Source organism: Neopelma chrysocephalum, unplaced genomic scaffold, assembly GCF_003984885.1.
Source record: "Neopelma chrysocephalum unplaced genomic scaffold, ASM398488v2 Primary Assembly neopelma1_97065, whole genome shotgun sequence".
In the NCBI taxonomy this organism is placed as follows: Eukaryota; Metazoa; Chordata; class Aves; order Passeriformes; family Pipridae; genus Neopelma; species Neopelma chrysocephalum.
The window spans coordinates 1,355,223-1,376,182 of NW_020925707.1; the positions used below are offsets into that span (position 1 = coordinate 1,355,223).

The following is a 20,960-nucleotide window of genomic DNA, read 5'->3' on the forward strand; positions in this document are numbered from 1 at the left end:
CAGCATGGGGAAAAATGGGAAAGTAGGGGGCTGTATGAAGTTGCAGAGCTATGATTTCATTTGGATAACAAAGATGTGATAGGATAGGCAGTACAGTGCCACCATGGATGGATGCAAGCCCTTCAGTGGGGATGGGCTGGGAAGCAGAGGAGTGTTTCTCTCTACTGAGAGAACAGTAGGGATGCATGGAAGTCTGCCATGGCATTAAAAAAAATTGTGAAAACAACAACCAACAGTCAGAATTAAAGCTTGCTAAGTGTCTGGGAATGAAATGGCTGCTGACACTACTGAAGTGCCAAATGCTTTTCAAGAGTTGGATGTTGAAGCTATGCTGATTCCTATGTGCCCTTCTTTCCCCACCTCTGCCTGGAGTTCAGTGTGGGGCAAATGCTCTACACTAATCAAAGACTGAAATTTCACAACGTGGATGTTGTTAATTGTGAAGTTATTGTTAATTCCAGGGGGTTTGTGATGTCAGTTGTTTAATAGTGTCAGAGCTGAAGAGATCACAAATCCCAAATTTGTAATCAGGGATGTAGGTTTAAGGCATAATGTCTTGTGAAATGCCGTGTCTATGGGTGGCCTTTCAGTATGTGAAGCAGGAGCCATATATTACTGCCATCGTGACCTAGGAATGCATTTTCCCTCTGATGAAACATGTAAGTGATTGTAGCAAGTTTCAGGAGATTTTTTATTTTGAAAACTGCTACCGTATCCTGCCCCCTGTTCCTTTCCAGTTTAAAATTAACCAAAAAATTAACCTATCATACAGAGTGTTTTTATTTTTTTTTTAAGATACTTTATGACTTTTCTAAAACACATACTGACTTATTATTAACTTATTTCTCTACAGGGTGTGATAGGTGTACAGCTGGTGGTTACCATGGTAATGGCTAGTGTCATACAGAAGATCATACCTCACTATTCTCTTGCTCGTTGGCTTCTCTGTAGTGGCAGGTAAGATAAACAGTTGCTATACAGTGTGTGACTATGACAATGCAGTTATGCATTAGAGTAGTAACAGTAATTCTTGAAAAATAATTGACTGCTGTTCTTAATACTGTAGCATTGTGCCACCTGATTTGCAGGCTCAAGGTAAAAAGACAGTGTTGCTGTAAAAGAACAGAATTGTTTGTTGCTACTAATGGTATCAGTCACTAAGTTAATTGTTCTTCAGCTCTTATATTAAAGGTACAAGGTACATCCTTTAATTATGAAGAAGCTAAACTGAATACAAGACACTGAAGAATGGAAGGATTTTTTTTCCTCTGCACTGCCTCTGTGGTGTTGTTAATCCACCTCCTGATTAGCTTTTCATATAAACAGTGCTTAGGTAGTTATTAAAAATTCTGGTTTTTTAATACTTCATAGGACAAGATTAGCATAAATTCAATATACTACTTCCTTGTAACAATAGATCAAACAGGCATAGTGAGTTGCAGGGGGAGCATTGCCTGTGTGTCTGTATCCATAATAACAATGAAAAACAACAGCTGTTTTGAATATAAATCAGTATGCTAAATATTAAAAGGAATCATAGACACTGTTTTTTTCATTTGGTAAGAAAAATACTTTGTTTGATTAGAAGGTAGAGTGCTGTCTTTTGTAATTGTTAAAATTTTGAGAATACCAGTAGTATTCAAGGAGTATCCCTTGAATAATAAAATACTCCATAACAGTATTAATGAGTCTTGTATAATTTTCCATTGCCTTTTTTGCTTCTGCATCTCATAATTACCAACTTGTTTCTTTTTAATTTTCCACTTTTCATCACCCAGCAAGTTGCTAATGAGGATTGACTGTAAATGTTGTTTAGAGGTGTGTTATGTATAACAGAAAACAGTAGTTTTCAGGTGAATAACACAAACAGGAATCATACTCTTAATGAAGTTTCATCGTTGACCACATCTGCAGGGTGTTGATCACCTTTTTTATGCCCTAAAAAGAGTATTACATTAATGAATATGAAACTACCTACCATTTGCTTTTAAAGTGTATTACCACTAGAGTGGTTTTTATCACCAAAGGGCATATTATACTTTTTATGTCCTATTTAGACTTTTATTTCAAAATTTAAATATCTAATTGCTCTTTTAAAAGAATTGCTCAATATTATGCCTATGTTCTTCATACTTTTGAAGTTTTCACTCTCTGTATCCTTGTTCTTAGGCATATGCCAATGATAGGGAGAGGTTTGCTGTTCAAATATTTTCTCCTAATCCTTTTCTCCATTTGTCTTTACACACTTGCAGATTGATAAATACATGAAGCAAGATTTCAGCACTTGTGCTTAGGTAATTCTGCTCCTACTGAAGTCATTGGGAGTCCTGTTATTGCCTTTACTATGTTAGTAGCCTGGAAATCTCATGGTTGCTTTTCAGTGTTCTTTTATTTATCTGGTAACTTATTTTAGTGCATTCTAATTCCGGGCACTATGAATAATCCCCTGAATACAGGAATTGTATGAAGAGTCAGAAATAATTCTGTGTTCCAGAAATGAAAACAAGTTAGAAGCTTCGCGACAACAAGAACCTGAGTCGTAATGGCAGAAAGAAAACCAGTTATTTTCATAGTTTAGCTGAGAAACTATCTATTATCTTTAACCTATTTTTCTTTAGTTTTGTCTTTTTGCCAGTGGTATTTGATTTGGCAGACCTGTGCAGGTGGGGTGGTAGGGCGTTTTATACACAAAAATGTACAGGTACAAATAGGCACACTCCTAAGCAGTCCAGCTGTCCTAGGAAAAGTTACCACCTGCTCCTCCTTTCCTTTGTCAATAGACTCCAACTCATCTTTGGTTCCCAACAGTGGTTTTTAAGTGATTTGAACTAAATGTCTTACTTTCAAAGGGTTGGCAGGCTTTCCTAAGTAAGATAGACTGAAATGTCTATAGATAGTCCTTGCCAAATGGGAGGGAGGATAAGCATGTTACCAAACAAGATGGAAACACATTTAAGTGACCAGTTGATTTCAAGATGCCTGTATATGTACAAGCAAAGTCCATTAAAAGGAAGCACAGACATTTCAAAATTTAAAAGAATTGTTAGAATAGACAGACATAAGATACTTACATCATTGACTGTCAAAAAACTATTTACTTAAATTTGTAAAGAAATACAAACTTTTTCAATCAATGCTATTTTCAGAGCTTGAATGGAATTTAAATATCATATTTATTGAAAGAATTGGCAGCCGAAGTATCTGCATATGCCTTTGCATTTTTAACTAATAAAACTTGTTGCTTTTAAGTTGCTCAGCTGTTTTAGTTGTTCTATTTTCAGACCACTTCAGGAAGACAGGAGAAAATGGATGTTTTGTTGTGCATTCATTAATGATCTTCATTCAGATTAACTGGGGCATATCTGTGTGGCTGTTGCTATTCAAACTAACTTGGATATGTCAAAGCCACAGTTGTGGGATTTCAGATTTAAGCATATAGTAAGCTAAAACAGATACAAATTACTTTTTTATTATCTCAGTCTTTAGGAAAACGTTGGTTCAGATCTCTTGGTTTTAAGATTTTAAAGGCAAAGTGTATAGGGTTTATGAACTGAAAAATCCCCAAACTCTTGTATCCTACTGTAATTAAGTATCACTTGCAACATAATATTCTGTATTAGGAGCAAATTGTAACTGAAGTGTTTGATTTGGGTTAGCATACTACACAGAACAAGAATTTTGTCTGTTCTGCTGCATTAGGTACTATTTCTCTGTGCAGGAAAGATTTTGAAAAAATTCTTCACAGCATAGGTGACTTTCATCATTACAGAACTACTTATGGTAATCTCTGCATGCCAAATTCAGATCCAGGAGATTGTGAAAGACAAAGCAGAAGAATATTTCTCTGCTTTCTCACACTTTCTTTGGGTCATGTGAAAGATAGGAAGAAGTCAGCATCTCCAATGTAGTTTGTCTTCTTGGATGAAAAGGTGGTTTCTCTAGTTTCTGTGTGTCTCAGTCTTAACAGAGTCTCTTTTGCAGCAAAGTTTACAAACCACAGATTTTTCAGCTGGGACCACAGATGATGAAAATAAATTAATGAAACAACTTTCACTCTTAGTTACACTGAAAAAAAACCCTGAACAAAATTCAGCTTCTCTTTTCTCCCCCCAAAACTCTGTGTTTGTGCAAAGTCTGTAATATTTGCCATTTTCAGTTTTGGAACTCGCAGTGAATTCCTTCAAGGGAAATTTGCAGTGTTTGATGTTTTATTAACTGGTATTGGAGTTCTTTTCTCTCAAAAAGATCCCAAGCTGAAGGAAGCCTTTCCAAAACAGAGCTGGGAGTCAAGTGTTATCAAGTGGTTTGAGGTTGTTTGGGTTTTGATGCTTACTTTCCAAATTTGCCCTACTGTCTCATTGAACTTGGATGTGACATCATCTCTAATTCACCAACATAGATTTGAATGGTCCTACTTGGTGCAGTTTACTTAATATGAGCAGATGGTTGTGGATTCCATTATCACCTCTAACTATTACCAGTGTTAACCCATGTCCTATGGGTGACAATTAGTGTCCTCCTACTTCCACATACATTTCCCAGGTCTGTTTCGGTTAATGCCTGGTCTCCTTTATCTCAGCATTTGAGAGTGGAGACCACAGTGACATCCTTCCTGCATGTGGACGATAACCTTCCCTTGTTGAATGTGGAAAAGGCCTTGTTTCAGCTAAGGTTTTTGATGTACTTAGAGATTTAAGTAAAATATACCATCTTAGCACTTAACCATCTCCATTTTTCTTCTTCATAATTTCCTTGCCACTTCTTGCCTTTTAAATGAATCAGCAATGGATGATGCATTGATTTGTGAAAGTGGAAAAACTTGTAGGTCAACTGCATGTAAATTAGCGATATTTTTAATATCACTTTTTCTAGTAGGATTTGAAGCTAGCAGTGAGGAGGCTTTTAGGAAAGGAGTGTTGATGTTATGATCTACTCTGCTTAAGAAAAAGACTGGTAATGATTATTAGATAATAGCTATTTCAGATTCTGAAAAATTACTGGGTTTTTGAGGGTATAATTAGGTTTTATAGAATTGTTTAGAATATGGTTCTGATGGGTAATTTTAATGGTATAGTTATTCTAGTGAACCTTTTCTGCTTGTACAAGCCCTGTATTTGGTGATATCTTTAAAATTTGGTGTTTTGAGAACTGAAGGGCTTTCATATGAATGACAAAGTGTCAGAGCTTTCTAATCATAAATAAACGTGTCATGCTCAATAGAACTGAAGTTTAGCTGTGGTTCAGTTCAGGCAAGATTGGTACTGGCACACAAGGGTGTCCTGCTTAGGAGTGGCAAATGACTGATATCTTGATATGCATATAGATCTGCATTGACATACAGTTTTTAAAAGCCCCACTCTAAATTGCAAATATGGGTATTATTATACTTAAAATTTTCTTTTTCTTCAGTTTACGGTGGTATCAACATCCCACTGAAGAAGAACTACGGATTCTTGCAGGGAAGCAAAGAGGGAAGAGCAAAAAAGACAGGTAAATACTTGTTTCAAGCTTTTCTTCCCCTCTCTTCAGGTTTTTTTTAAGCATGTTCATGTAATAACTTTGCCAGCCAACTTTTGTCTTTGTGTGAGTTAAAAACTGCTAGTTGCATATGACTACCCCACTTGCATTAATTGTCCCAGTTCTTTACTAAAATGTGTTCTTTCAGTTTAACAAATGGTTGAACATTGCCAAATTGTGCAGAACTGGTTAATTTCCAGTTCACAAAATGGTCTGTGAAGCTGCTAATTTGGTGGCAAGGCTTTTTTTTTTCAGTGGATGTATTTATTTAGATAAAAATTCAATCTTAGAATCAAACCTCTTCTGTTGAATGAAGAGAAGAAAGATTTGAGTATATTAGTTCAACGTAGGATTATTAAGATCTGCCACTCTTGCACAGCTGTGAAAAAGGTAAATGTGCTCCTGATGTATTACATGAGGTGTTTCTAGTAAAGAGAGAGGGAAATATTAATCCTCTTGGATGAGACACCAGTGTAGAACTCTATCTGCATTACTGTGTACAGTTCTGATCACTCATGTTCAAGAAAAATTAATTTTGTGTGTGAACAGGTGAACAGAGCTGCTAGGATCATCCAGGAAACAGAAAGTGTCTTACAAGAGGGGCCTAAAAGAGCTGGGCTAGTTCAACCTATCAAAAAGGCAACTGAGGAGGTGGGATAGCTGTCTGTCAGCTTACGCTGGAAACAGATTTCTGGTGTTCAGACATGAAGTTCTGAACAGAAGAACGTGTACTTCTAAAAAAAATACAGCTGCGTCAAGAACCGAGACATCTCGAGGTGGTGGAGCTCGCCTTGTTGATATGATATTTCTGAATTGGCTATGTTTAAAATGACCAGCGCCCTCTGGCTTTCTTTTGGCAACACAGGAAGTTTCCTTTAGCCCTGTTTCTTCTATCCCAGTATGAACTCTCTTATTAATAAATCTTAAGACTTGAGTTAATTTACACATTTCTCATATAATCTGTTAATTGTAATGTGATTTTTTTTCCCTGTTTCCTAGCTCTTAAGATACATGGTTGGGAACATTATTTGCTTCTGTGATTCACAGAATCACAGAATCATTTAGGTTGGAAAAGACCTCTGAACTCACCTAGTCCAGCCTTTGACTGATCACCATCTTGTAAACTAGACCGTGGTACCAAGTGTCACATCCAGTCATTTCTTGAACACCTTCAGGGATGGTTAGTCCACTACCTCCCTGGGCATTCCATTCCAGTTCCGTGAAGAAATTCCTCCTGATGTTCATCCTGAACCTCCCCTGGCTCAGCTTGAGAGTATATCCTCTTGTCCAGTCACTGGTTACGTGGGAGAAGAGACCAACCCCCACTGGCTACAACCTGCTTTCAGGTAGTTGAAGAGAGCAGTAAGGTCACCCCTGAACCTGCTTTTCTCCAGGGTAAACAATCTCAGTTCCTTCAGCCTCTCCTCATCAGACATAACCCCCACATCCTTCCCCAGCTCTGTTGCCTGTCTTTGGATTCATTCTACATCTCAATGTCTTTCCTGAATCGAAGGACCCAGAACTGGACAGAGTACTCAAGGTGTGGCCTCACTGGTGCTGAATACAGCGAGACAATCACTGCCCTAGTCCTGCTGGCCACACTATTGCTGATTCAGGACAGGATGCCCTTGACCTTAGTCAACCTGGGCACACATTGGCTCGTGTTCATCTCTTCTGTCAACCAGCACTTCCAGATCTTTTTCCAATGGGCCACTTTCCAGCCACTCTTCCCCCCTCCCTAGCTTTGGGGGTTGTGACCCAAGTGCAGGACTCAGCACCTGGCCTTGTTGAACCTCATGCCTTTGGCCCCAACTCATTGATCCAGCCTGTCCAGATCCCTCTGCATAACCTTCCTACCCTACAGTTAATGAACACTTCCACCCAACTTGGTGTCATCTTCAAACTGACTGAGGGGGTACCCGATCCCTTCGTCCAGATCATTGATAAGGATATTGAACAGGACTGGCCCCAACACTGATCCCTGGGGGACACCACTAGTCACCAACTGAATCACCAACTGAATGCAGCACGATTCACCACCACTCTCTGGGTTAAGTTGTTCCTTGTAAAATTAAAGCTATATAATAGTAATTTTTTTGCAATATTCTTTAAAATTCAGAAACTCATTTTATCTAACAGTTTTCTGTGATAAATTAAGGCAAAATAATTGTGAATAGCATTACAATTTATAGCAATCCATTTAACCAGTGATATTTATTTATGTGTAAAATAACTTTGTTATGTAATTATAACTTTATGTTCACTCATAGGAGCCTTAAACAGAAAAGCACAATCACGCTGTGAAGTAATAATTGTACTTTGCTCTTATTGCCTTTCCTCAGCCTTACCAGTCTTTTCCCATAGTTGTAGTAGGTGCTTGTTCCAGGGTGAATGTTAATCACCAGGGATATAAAACGTCAAAGAAACTAAAGCGATAATGTGGAGGCTTAAATGATGTTTGCTTTGCTTTTTTAACAGCTGAATAATATGGTTATTTTTTAGTGAATAAATGTACTTCTGTGTCCTTTAAAGAAGTGACTGTTCTTGGGGGAGAACCATAGTTAAGTAGGAATTGTTCCTGTTGATCAGTTTGGATGTACTGATTTAGATTGCACAGAATGGAATGCACATCTCCTTGTGAATCGTCTCAACAAGGAGATGTGAAACAGATGGTGTAGGAGAAATAAGGATGCATCTATTTGATACTCGCAATGTCTTTTCAAGAGAGAGTCTGCTTTGTCCAACCCATAGTCTTGAAAAATATAATATGTGCTCCTTACTTAAATACTTTGCCCATCTGAACTAATTCAAAGAGAAATGATGAAAGGAGATACAAGGAACTTGCTTGAAAATTAGCCTTAGAAACAGCTGTAGTGTGAACTTCTAGTCCATTTTATTCAGTGCATATTATACTTCAGTATAATATTCTGCTGTTGGTTATAATAGCACCTGAATATTAGGCAAATTTTCTACTTCAGAATAATTTGTGTTTATATTAAATTGCTAGGCTAATGAAAAGGTCCATAGCTGCTGTCAGTTACTTTGAATTAAATCTTCCAGTGATCCCAGGTATGTTCTGTCTGTGTCTCTTGGATTGTGGGTACCCTGGGATAATTTGGGCATAGGAACACCAAATTTTGTTGAACTGAAATAGCTTCAGTCATCAAAATGCTGATCTCACTCAAGATGATGGTACTCCTGGGTGCATGGAATAGGAAAATAATCAGGAGTACACATGTGGGCAGGGAACTGAATTTTTTGAGTAATGCCTTAGATTCCTATCCACAGTTTGTCCGTTAAAATTCTTTGGATGATACTAAGAATTAATATAACTTGAAAAAATTCTATTAATGCTTTCAGCATGTATTCTCATTTCACATATGAGCTGAGATTGATTGAATTTCTTTTTAATGCTTATATATAACCCAATAACTTTCTATATCTTTCTATGGAAAATCTAACTCTCCTTTTCTAATATCAGAGGTGGTATTCTAAAATGTGGCAGAGTTTACTGTTTCCTTCTAGCCATTTAGAGGTTTGAAGTTGGGGTTTGATTTTTTAATCTAAGAAAAGATTTTCTGATCTGCTTAAATGATTTTTTTTAATAGTATTGAGATAAATTTTACCTTAGTAATAGTAATCTGTCAGACCAATTTCATCTAACTTTGTTAATTTTCTTTTAAGAATACTGTTTTTTTTCAATTTGAAATCTACTAGTGTGACTTATTTTCAGAGAAGTGAAGATCGTGATGTTGGCAGAGTTTCAGAGCTCCAGTTGAGAAGCACCCTGTGTTTTAAATACACATCTTTTTAGATTAGAAAGCTGTCTTGAAGTTGTCTTTGCCTGATGGCTGGTAGGATGGGTCTTTCAAGGACCTAGGTTAATCCAGATCGTGCGATGTACTTGCTGAGCACCCTGTTGTGACAAGAGGAACTAATTCTTTTCTGTGAATTTTTTTGGGGGGTTTTTTTGACTGTGGGAACACCCCGTAGCTCTCTGAACAGAGAAAATCAATGGGCTGAAGTAAACACTAGCCATTGGATCTTGACCCAATACTTGCTCAGGATGCAGCATATAGAGCCATTTAAACCCACACCACAGCAGTATGTTGAAATCTGTCAAGATAAAGCTAGGAACTATCGGCATACCTGGTTGCTTCTCAAGATTTCGACTTGAAATATTACTTTAAGCCAGATACATAAAATATTTGCATTTGGGGACAAAAAATAGTTGTCTGCATTTTTCTTAAATTTGAAATGTCATTATATATTGAAAAAGTTTATTTTGTCATACTCGTGTTTGTATTATCTACTTATTTCTTTATTTTAACAGAAAATATAATGGTCATATTGAAAACAAGCCCTTAACCATTCCAAAAGATATTGATCTTCATCTGGAAACAAAATCGGTGACAGAAAGGGACACTATTGGTAAGAATAACTGTATTCAAACAGTAATATTTTAGATATATACTTATTGTTTCTATGAAATGTTTATTTGCAATGAATGGCGGAATATCTCTTTTATAGACAATTAATGAATAGGAGTAAAACTGATCATAAATGGGAAAGCAAATATTCAGACTAAGTCTCCTTTCATGTTCCATGCATGTTCCACTGCATTTTAATAGCAGTGTTGTGGAAAAGGATGAACATAACGGTCTTAAGCTCTGCTAGGGGATGTTTAGATTGGATATTAGGAAGAAATTTTTTACAGAGAGAGTAATCAGACATTGGAATGGGCTGCCCAGGAAGGTGGCGGATTCACCGTCTCTGGAGGTTTTTAAGGTGAGACTGGATGTGGCACTTAGTGCCATGGTCTAGTAACCACGGTGGTAGTGGACCAAGGGTTGGACTTCAGGATCTTGGAGGTCTTTTCCAACCTGGTTGATTCTGTGATTCTGTAATAAAGCCCAAGTGTTGTATCAGACTTCCATAGCAATGTGAGACAACACCAAAAGAATCACTTCATAGTCTATTCAAAATAGAGTTTGTAGCTTTGTACAAGAAAATAACAATTGGCAGATGTCAAAACATATAGTTTCTGCTTATCTAAAATAAGAAATGTGCTGTAGCATTGAAACCCAGACCTTTCAACCATACACTGGAAACATTAAGGTACAATGCTTAAAAATGCAAAGTGACACAAGTACAGAAATATGCAGCATTAAGTGTTTTGGAAGTTGCTGTTTTTTAAATGGTGATTTTCGATTCCTTAATCATAATCAGTCATTCTGTTACAGGAAATTCATGTATGGATATGTATGTAAGCGTGATACATATTTTCTTCCTATCTACATTTTTACGAGTGTGTTCTCTGGATAAATATAGAAAGAATGGAAGCATAGTCCTCTGCAGGAGACTTCTCAACTTAAATTATAGGAGACAGTGTTTCTTTAACACTGCAGAGTTTTTTGAAGCTACTATGTAAATAAACAAAGCAACCCCAAGTTTCAATCAGTGCTATTTGCTTGAAATTGTAGCATTTAATTGTCTACCTGAGTGATACAAGATAGGGTTTGACTGTCTTTGAAAAGTTGTATATACAGGGTTTTTTGGTGAATCTAACCAGATTGTTATTTCAAAATAAGTACAGGGCTTGGAAATACCCAAGTTTGACCGGTTTCATGTGCTTACCAACAATTAGCTTGTAGTCAAGTCAAACATTCAGTAATGTTTTCTGGCTTTCAAATTGTGAAGGTGTAGGGAAAGGGTTTGTGTGGGACAGACCACAGTTTGTTGTCAAAAATTGTTCTTTGCGGTTTCTAGCACCTCTGGGAGCTCTCTATTCATATCATCCAGCCTATATGTAACACAGTACGATCCCCACAATTTTTACAGTGAAATTTACCCAATGACTATTGCTGTACAGGATGTATTAACAAAATCTGGAAGAATAAACCATCAGTATCTTAGATGTTGGGATTTTTTTAAATAAAAAGAAGTGATCATATAGAGTATATGAAATGATTGCCAATGAGTTTTAACAGAAAGCCAGAAAAAACTCTGAACTGGAATTGCAGCTAGACTCAGCTGAAGAACTGTTTTCTTTCTGTAGTGCGAAATCTACATTACGTATGCCTTTTCAATTTAAAATGTTAATGTATAAAACTGAGGTGATAAAATAGTAAAATCTTGTAGCCTTATAAATGTGAGTAGTAATCAAGTACTGAATGACAGAAGTGAAGAGTGAAGTTTACATTGCTGAATGAGAATATGTGGCTTTTTCACTGTTGTTGCACTTCACTTGCTTGATCTGGGTCTACCTAGACTTCACTTAATTGAAAACCTTTTTTAGTTGCTACTCCATTGTATATATGTTAAAGAATACCTTTAGCATTCACAAATTTTTATTTTTCAGCTCTGCATTATTTTCCGGAGTATCAGTGGTTGGTGGATTTCACTGTTGCAGCTACAGTTGTGTATGTGGTGACAGAAGCCTATTACAGCATTGTGAAGCCCTCACAGGAAATGAATATCAGCGTAGTGTGGTGTCTGCTTGTCTTGGCTTTTGCAGTGTATCCTTTGCTGTTTTCTTGAATTGCTCTACGTGTTCCAAATAGTTTACATAATTGTGTAATTCATATAAATCTCTGTGTTGCTAATGGGCAGGATACACAAATATTTAGCATTTGGGAATCATGTAAGCTAGTACCATTGTTTGATAATGTGTATGCTGCACATGCTCTTTGTAAATGCTGGTATCAATAGCTTGTTAACATTAATACCAAATCACTTACGGGAAAAATATATGTGTGCAAATACTAGTGCTCGTCTGTAGTATCCAGTGGTTCTAAACTAATTTGGTTTTGCTCAGTTTGGCAATCACAAATAGAATTCTGTACAGAAAGTACAGCTTTTGGAGAGGTTCGGAAATTTATTCCACACTTTTTGTTTTCAGTATGTTTAATACTTCTAGAACAAAAAAGCCCTACTTGCTTCATTTTTCAAATCTCGGGAATAGCCAATTTAAATAACACTACAATTAATTGCAATTCTAGGTGAAACAGAGTTGTAAATTATATATTGTAGCAAAATCCACTGCCATAGCCCTTTCTTACCGTGGTTTTGAATACAGTCCTGTCACTGCTTTTACTTGTTCATCAGTTCAGGGCAAAACCTTAAAAAAGATTTAAGCTGCCTGTCAGTGCAAGTTTTCTGTCTCAGTAGGGTGAATGGGCAAGTGGCTTTTAGAGTCTGTATGGTTTCTGGGCTGATGGGATGAAGTAGTGTGATCCTGTGCAGTGTGGCAACGCAGAAGGCTGCAGTACCAGGAAGCATAGTCTAAATTTTATATTAGCATTAACATCTCCATAAATGTGTCAACATAACTTATTCCAGGCATTACAGCTTTCAGAGTGAAGGAGAGTGATGCAAAGAGTGATATACAGAGGCATTGGTAACAATCCCTGTGGTCATTGGAACCTAGTCAGATGAGATTTCAGAAGAAAAGTGGTTAATTCACGTGTTGTGACATCAGGCCTCTGGGATGCTGAGAATATTTAAAACTTACTCAACTAATTACTAATTTAGTATGTCAAGACTAGAATGATTCTATGATAATTGACATGCTAGAGAAATTTGGTTACCTCCATATTTTCGATTGACATCAGTCAATGTGATATGTCAAAAATTAAATATAAAACAGTTTTGTGTTTTGTTGACAAGTATTTCTTCTGTTTTGTGTGTGTATGGTAAGAGGTGATAGGTTGTAATAAGGATTTGGCTGACTGAATGACCAAAAAAGTTTAGAGATTTTGGAAATGATGATTAGACATTTTTCAGCTGTGTCTTCTAGAAATGGATGTTTTGATTCAGTAACCCACTATTAGCAACTTTTAATGTTCATAGTGTAGATAATCAGAAAAGTCCAAGAAGCTAATTTAGTCTACACATCTACGTATTAGCAGAAATTTAGTCTAAAAACAGTAGTACTTGTGTTCCTGGTAATGTGGATAAATAGTTCCAGGATAGGGGTCTCTCTTACTTGTCGTGGAATAAATCTTAAAAATGGCTAGATAGTTTCAGGAAGACTAAAAGGTGTTTCTTGGGGACACCATTTAGAAGACCTGCTATACCAGCTGCTCAGTGTTTAATATTTTTGAAAGGCTGCGGTATATTGTGTTGGACCATCAGGGTTTGTTTTCATCACTCGCTGTTTCATCACACACTCAGTTTCCAGTGCCTGAAATGGACTAACAGAAGAACTAGCAAAACAAAGATGTTAAGGGGGTTTTTAAGACAGGTTATTGTCATGACCTTCTGATTGCGAATTTTGCCTTAAAAATTACTTTTGCAGTGTTACTGAGAACTCATTTTGGTGTAGACCATAATGCTTCAATTACAATATTTTTTAATTATTCTTTAGTTACAGTTCATTGCAGATAGTAACTCTTCACAGATTGATTTCTCTTATTTTGAAATTTGAAAAGCTGAGTGCTGTCAGAACAAATATTCAAACTGAGTTATTGATCACAATTTTCAGTGTAGCAGTTGCAGCCAAATTACTAGCGAAGGACTGGATTTGTAAAATAACAAAATGCTTACCAGATGATATAGTCACCTCAAAAACAGGGACAGAGACCAGGCAGAGGTGTTTAATGCGTTCTTTGCCTCTGTCATCAACACCGATGAGTGACTAAGTGTGTCCTAGTGCCCGGGCTGAAGGACCATGGCTGTGAGCATGATAAACTCCCAGCTGACTCTAAACCTGTGCTGGATTTGCAGGGCTCCGTCTTAACGCCCAGTTCTCTTAAACATCTTCCTAAACAACTGGGATACGGGACTTGAAGGGATGCAAAGTATGTTTGCAGATGATACAAAATTAGGAGTTGTTGACTCCCTGTAGGGCAGGGAGTCCTTTCAGAAAGACCTTGACAAATTCGTTGATTGGGTAGTCATGAGCTATATGAAGTTTGACAAGTGCTCTTCTCTCTGGTGATCAGTGACAGGACCCAAGGAAATGGCATGAAGCTGAGTCAGGGGAGGTTTAGGTTAGATATCAGGAAACGGTTTCTTACCCAGGGGGTGATTGGGCACTGGAACAGGCTTCCCAGGGAAGTGTGTCTGTCTGAGTTCAAGAAGTGTTTGGACAAGGCTCTCAGGCACATGGTGTGATTCTTGGGGTGTCCTGTGCAGGGCCAGGAGTTGGACTTTAAATGATCCTTGTGGGTCTCAGCCAACTCAGAATATTGTGTGATTCTGTGAATTGACAGATTTCATGTGTTTTAGTAGGAACAGAAGATGGATCTTTTTCTCTTCAACCATGTGGACTGTATAAATCAAAAATTACATAATTACAGCAGTTTAAAAAATAAAATTATTTTTGTAAAGGGATGTACCATAAATTCTACAGGAATATCACCTCTTGTGGCCAAAACAAAATAAATGAAAGTGGGGGATGAGGAATCCATTAACTTAGCACTGAATACTCCCAAATTATTCCTTTAGTAAGTACTGAATAGTAGATCAGGCAGTGAAAGGAAGTGATGAAGCAAGCCATAATGCTTCAATTTTCTCCAACCCTAAAATAGGAGCAGTGGTGATTATTCAACTAACAGAGGGTTTCAATCACGTGTAGTTTGCATAATCATTAATCTATTTATTGAGTTCTGAATCTGCACTATAATTGGAGTTTATTGTCAGTATTCTTTCTTTTTCCTGGTTGAATTTTCTGTATCCTTCAGGCACAATCCGTAGTTGAAAACATGACATATCCAGGGGGTTATAAATCTGATTATAGGTTAGGACTGTAGATCACAAACTGTTATTAAGTCCTTTGTATAACTTCAAGGTGTTTTCTATTTGTGATTGATGTCCCTAGCTGTAAAAAGACATTTGGTTTAAGGATGTATTATTAGAGAAATAAAGCTTTCCTGAACACAGTCTGTATGACCTATTATGTACCTCTTTTTGGGATGAGGTAAGTCTTCCTTTAGATATATAAATTCTTTCTGTAAAGTATGAAGGGATCTTAAGTTGATTACTATGAGCTTAGAATTGTTGGACGCTGTGCTTAGGCCACTCTGCTGCATTTGAAAACCTCTCTGCATACATATGAAGTGCAGCAATGCCTATGTAAAATATGTGCTGCCTGATAAAGTGTGATATTGCATAATTGTATTTTCTTGAGAAGTTAACTGATGACTGTTCAAATGTTTTACTGAATAGATACCCTAAAACTTGTTTTCATATGATCTACATCTTAAAATTCTTCAGTATTAAAAAAATGCAAATATGAATGTTATTGCATTGTGGGGAAAAAAAAAAAAGGTGTACAGTTTACATTTAAAATCTAGTTTTTCCTAGGTCTCTTTGCCTTTTCAAAGCATGTAGTGTCTGGAATGATCTCCAAATATTTTATTTAAATCTGCACTGGATATTGCTTGTCATTTGAAAATAAATTATGATGGGCTGCAGTTCACAGTAATCAGAGTTGACACTGTATCATGAAAAATTTGTCGTAATCTGTTTAAATTTAGAGCTAATTATATTTAGAAATGTGTAAAAGAGGAGAATACTCAAAAAATATTTTTAAAACATCCTGATAAGAGAGGCGGTGATGTCTTAAATTGTCTTTGTGGCACTGGGGTTAGATAAAAGAACTTGATATATCATACCGGACCATATAGGGTTTTTAAGGGTGATTTTGTGTTTCCAGGGTGAGCATGGGATAGATTTTTGTTTTCTAGATAGTACTGAATGTGCTGTTGTCTTACTGTCTTTGATAGCTAAAAATCTCAAACATGCACAGATCAGGTGCTTAGGGACATGGTTTAATGATGAACTTGGGGTGTTAGGTTAATGGTTGGACTCAATGATCTAAAAGGTGTTTTCCAATCAAAATAATTCTATAATTCTGTCTGAAAGTAGAGAAATACAAGTTCCATCTTTTCATGTGTTTTATGTTTTCTTACTCTAAGTAAACCTAGATCAGTACTGTTCCAGAGTAGTGTATTCCTGGCTACCCGTTATGTGATTATTAGGCTTTATTACGTTCTCTAATTTAACCTGAAATTGGCTGAACACATATTACTTTAAAAAAAAAAAAAGCACATTGTAGAGCAGCCCTAGTGTAGATGACCAAAATGCAACTTTATAATTCTTAGTTATTTTAGTTGTTACAAGTTATTATAGTTATTACAAGTTGTTATTATATGCAAATGGGTATTTAGTTCCTTTATAAATGTAATTTTCCTTGACCTTTTTCTTGTGTAGTAAGGTACTGTTTTCATTGACTACCCATTATTTCAAAGTTGAGGATGGAGGCGAAAGATCAGTCTGTGTCACCTTTGGTTTTTTCTTCTTTGTGAAAGCGATGGCAATTCTCATTGTGACAGAAAACTACCTAGAGTTTGGACTGGAATCAGGTAACTCCTTTCTTTAGTGTTTGAAGCAGCTGTAGTGATTGCATGATCTGAAAAAAATTATTTCCAGCGTTTTTGTGAATATCTGTGTTAAAATGAATGGTATGTGTCATATACTTCTAAGAAATTTTGTTTTGGAATGCAGACTCTAAAGAATATCCCAAATAGTTTCCTCGTTTTCTTTTAAATAGTGTAATCTTTGCCTAGTTATTTGTTTTGTTAATTATATTTGCCTTCCAGTTTTAGATTTAACCCTTTTTGATTTTCATAGAAAAGTGTTCCTTTACTGAAACAGACCAAAAAAAAAGTTATATTTTTTCATCTTCCTGAAATGTACAAGTATTAGAGATGTTAATAACCAAGTTTTATTGTATTATGGCTAACTAATTAGTTCATGAAAAGCTATGCTAGACGTGAAAAATTGTTTGAAAGATCTGTTACCTAGTATTTTATTTCCAAAAAGGTATTCTGCATTTGTACTGTAATAAAATAAATATAATATATGTGTCTCTGCAGGTTTCTCAAATTTCTCTGAAAGTGCTATGCAGTTTCTTGAAAAACAAGGTTTGGAATCCCAGTAAGTTTCTGGAAATACATTTGTCTGTTTTATATATGCATTTACAACTGAATCACTTGGATTTTCTTAGCAAGCAATTGACTTGCATGTTTTGCTCTTGTACATGGTTATAATATCTACAATAATGGGAAGAGGTGGGTTAATGAAAAGAATCTGTCAGTACCCACAAGTAACTGAAGTTGCATTAGTGTTTTCTTTTTAATACAGAGGTAGTTTCTGGCATTGTGATTGTAGCTTGTAAGATTCAAAACTAAATGATTTTTCATGGTCTTTCCCTTCAGCTTCGGAAGGATTGTTTAAAATAGGTGATAAGTGTTTTTTGCCATTCCTATGGCATGCAAGAGGGTGAGTGTGCAAAAGCTACAGATGGAGTTTGAGGAAATTGACATTAGGAATAAATTTTGGTGCTCAGTCCTGTTTTTGGGTTGTAATAGCATGCTCCTATCATGCAAAAACATCTGCTTGCTACAGGACATCCAAGTTTTGTATAGACTGTTGGAAGAACATGCCATAGCTTGTGATGTTACATAAATATACAACTACTGTCTCAGACAGCCTTTGTATATTGCAAAATGGATTTCTGTCACAGTTCTTTCCTTATACATGTGGTCTAAAATTATGGGGCATTTCATCACTGGGAGCACACCTTTGAATTTCTCGCTTGGTATGTCTCATGTATCATGCAGAAGCTGTGGGATATCTTTATTTTTGAGGAACAGAAGTTTCCTCAACCTAGATTATCGTCATTTATGAATAAACTCATGGGAAATCCGTAATGGAATCCCCTGTGTTTCTTAGCATTTCTTAACTCTGCTTTCCTAAGCTATTTCCTTATAAGTGTTTGTTTAGTTTTAAACTTTTGCAGTGCTTTGGCTGTTTATAGTAGCAATTGAGTGGATGATGGTGTCTCCTGGTAGTTTAGATGACATAGATTAAGAAAGAATTTGAAACGTGATTTGGTTTTGTTCCTCTTGAATCTATTAGTTACATGTCACTTGGGTTTTTTTATTGTTTGGGGGTTTTTGCTTTGTTTGTGGTTTTTTCTTTGTGTGATCCAGTGTTTGTTAATTCTGTAATTAATTCTGTAATTTGGTTGATCCTGGAAATTTTTTCTGTAATTTTTTTTTACATACTATACTAATTACTTGGAAGAAACATGTAAATGGTCACATGTATGTTTTGGATAAATCTGTGAAAAGCTGCAGGAATAATAGTTTGATAGAGCTTTTTAATGGATAATGGTAGAATGAAGTATTCATTTTGTCTTTGACCAGTTAAGCTGGTGTCTGTTCCTCTCTTAAAAACATAGTCCTTAAAATCATTCTATTAGCTATTTCTGTTATATGATTTGTTTTTAATTACAATATAAAATTACTCTTTTTCTTTTCTGCTAACAAATTAACATCTTATGGGCAGTAGCTTAGGTTTTCTCTTTTACTAGGAAATAAATAGGTGACTTGGTTGGGTATGAAATTATTTTTGTAAATTTTAGCTTCTGATTGGTTTGTAATAATACTGGTATTCCAGAGTAAGACTATAGAATACTGTTGGCTTTTTTTATTAAATGTTAGATACTGTTGAGTTGAAAGTAGTCTCTGATACCCCCATCCCCCAACTTCTTCCCCAAGAAAATGCTTATTTCCTTTCTTTTCTTTTAGGGGTCCTGTGTCTAAACTAACCTTCAAATTGTTCCTGGCTGTTCTGTGTTCACTTATTGGTGCTTTTTTGACATTCCCTGGCTTGCGACTGGCTCAAATGCATCTGGATGCTCTGAATTTAGCAACAGAAAAAATAACACAGTAAGAGAAAATATATGCAAATAGGTATATGCTACTCAGTCTTAAATCTTTTATGTCTGAAAATAAACAAAGCAAAATATTCCAACAAGAAGGTAGTGACTAAGACTTCTGTTGCTGCGTGCTTTTCATATCTTGAGCAGACTTGCCACCTGCCTCTTTCTGCTCAACCTGTGCTCTGCCAGTCTGTTACAGTCTTTGCCTTGTAATTAGAGCCCAATTAAAGGAGCCTTCCTTTCCTTCTGCAAGAGCTCTACCATGACTGTCTCTGTGTTCTGCTTTCATTCACCCATCATTTCCTTCTGGAAGTAAGATAACCTTCAGCAAGTAGAAGTGCAACCACAGACTTTTTTTTTCCACCCCCACCTTCAGGTGGGCATTATGCCTTTAATCAGTCTAGTGTAGGATACATTGCAAAAATGACCCAGCATATTTAATAAGGGTCAGATATTAATATCAGTTTAAAGGAATATTTTAATTTTCAGTCATTCTTGAGTTTGGCAGTAAAGTGTTTTATACAATTTCACTATTTCTCTTGAGCATTCTCTGGTTGAGGGTGAAACTCCAAATGTCTTTCACAGATCTTGATGTTTTTTATACATGGTAATGACAGATTCTGCAACATCAGCCATTGCGGCTACTTAGTCTGGTCAATTTCCTAAGAGAACCATTATGCTTTCTGATAGGAAAATTATTTTTGTTCAGACTGCATTTTTGTTCTTCTCCCTCAGAAATGCCCAGCTTAAAATTAATCTGTTTGATGTGGGTCTTTCGCTCTTGGTAAATTTATAAGCGAGTACACTGTGTTATACTTGCATTCTGTGTAGTTGTCCAGCTACAGCTGCAAGCTGTTGGCTTGTTGTATGTGCTGTTAAATTTCTCTCTGTGTGTAGACTGTGAGTTGAGTCACTTCCTAATCTGTTCTTTTCACCTAGACAAAGTTCTTAGGTTTTAGTTTTTATGATTCTCAGTATTTTAAAATTTCTTGTGCCTTTTCTGAAGTATTCTTTAGTTTTCTAACATCTTTCTTGCCTCGTGGACATTACATCCTAGGCAGAAACTCTCTGAAACAAAAGTCCATTAATCAACAACTAAAAGCCAATAATTATTCATTAGAACGTGATTATGAAAATAAAACTTCTCTGGGTTCATGTTTACAGGATACTGGAACTGATTGTTAAAGCTAACTTTGTGCAAATTATTTTCAAAAGTATACCAGTACTTTGACTATTCAACTGAAAAAATGTAAAAATTATGATAAGTGGATTAAAACTTGGTCAGATCAACATAATTAGGTAATGAAATTATAAACAAAGAACGATTGTCAAGTGATAGGTTCTAATAGGCCTGGAGATCATTACTTGCCCTTAGTGACACGTTTCTATTAGTGAGTACATTTACTGACAGTGACTAAAAGGGTGCTGTAAATGAGAATAATGTGTCACTGATACAAAGCTCTCTAATTTGGTTGCAGGAAAACTGTTTATCTTTGCAGTCACATGCATAGCCTACTTAAAAAAGCAACCAACCACACAAAACCAAAACAAAACCAACAAACCAACCAACCCCCGAAACAAACATAAAACTAAACAAGTTCCCAAAGATGCCCAAAAAACCCACCAGCTACCAATGTCCCCCAAAACCCAAACAAAAACCCCCAAAACTAAACAACCAAAAAAAGCCCAACACGAAGTCCTATTTTAT

General features: G+C 36.2%; 1 protein-coding gene across 5 annotated transcripts in view; it reads left to right on the plus strand.

Moving 5' to 3' along the window:
• TMEM161B (transmembrane protein 161B) overlaps window positions 1–20,960 on the plus strand; it is a 33,314-nt gene that overhangs the window by 7,625 nt on the left and 4,729 nt on the right. For 3 of the 5 annotated variants that reach the window (XM_027671266.1, XM_027671263.1, XM_027671267.1), the window contains exons 2-8: window positions 854–957; window positions 5,410–5,490; window positions 9,851–9,948; window positions 11,879–12,035; window positions 16,735–16,886; window positions 17,400–17,460; window positions 19,119–19,259. In XM_027671266.1, coding sequence (XP_027527067.1) covers window positions 854–957; window positions 5,410–5,490; window positions 9,851–9,948; window positions 11,879–12,035; window positions 16,735–16,886; window positions 17,400–17,460; window positions 19,119–19,259 — 794 coding nt within the window. The remainder of the gene's footprint in view (window positions 1–853; window positions 958–5,409; window positions 5,491–9,850; window positions 9,949–11,878; window positions 12,036–16,734; window positions 16,887–17,399; window positions 17,461–19,118; window positions 19,260–20,960) is intronic. The other 2 variants (XM_027671264.1, XM_027671268.1) reach the window with 2 other exon arrangements.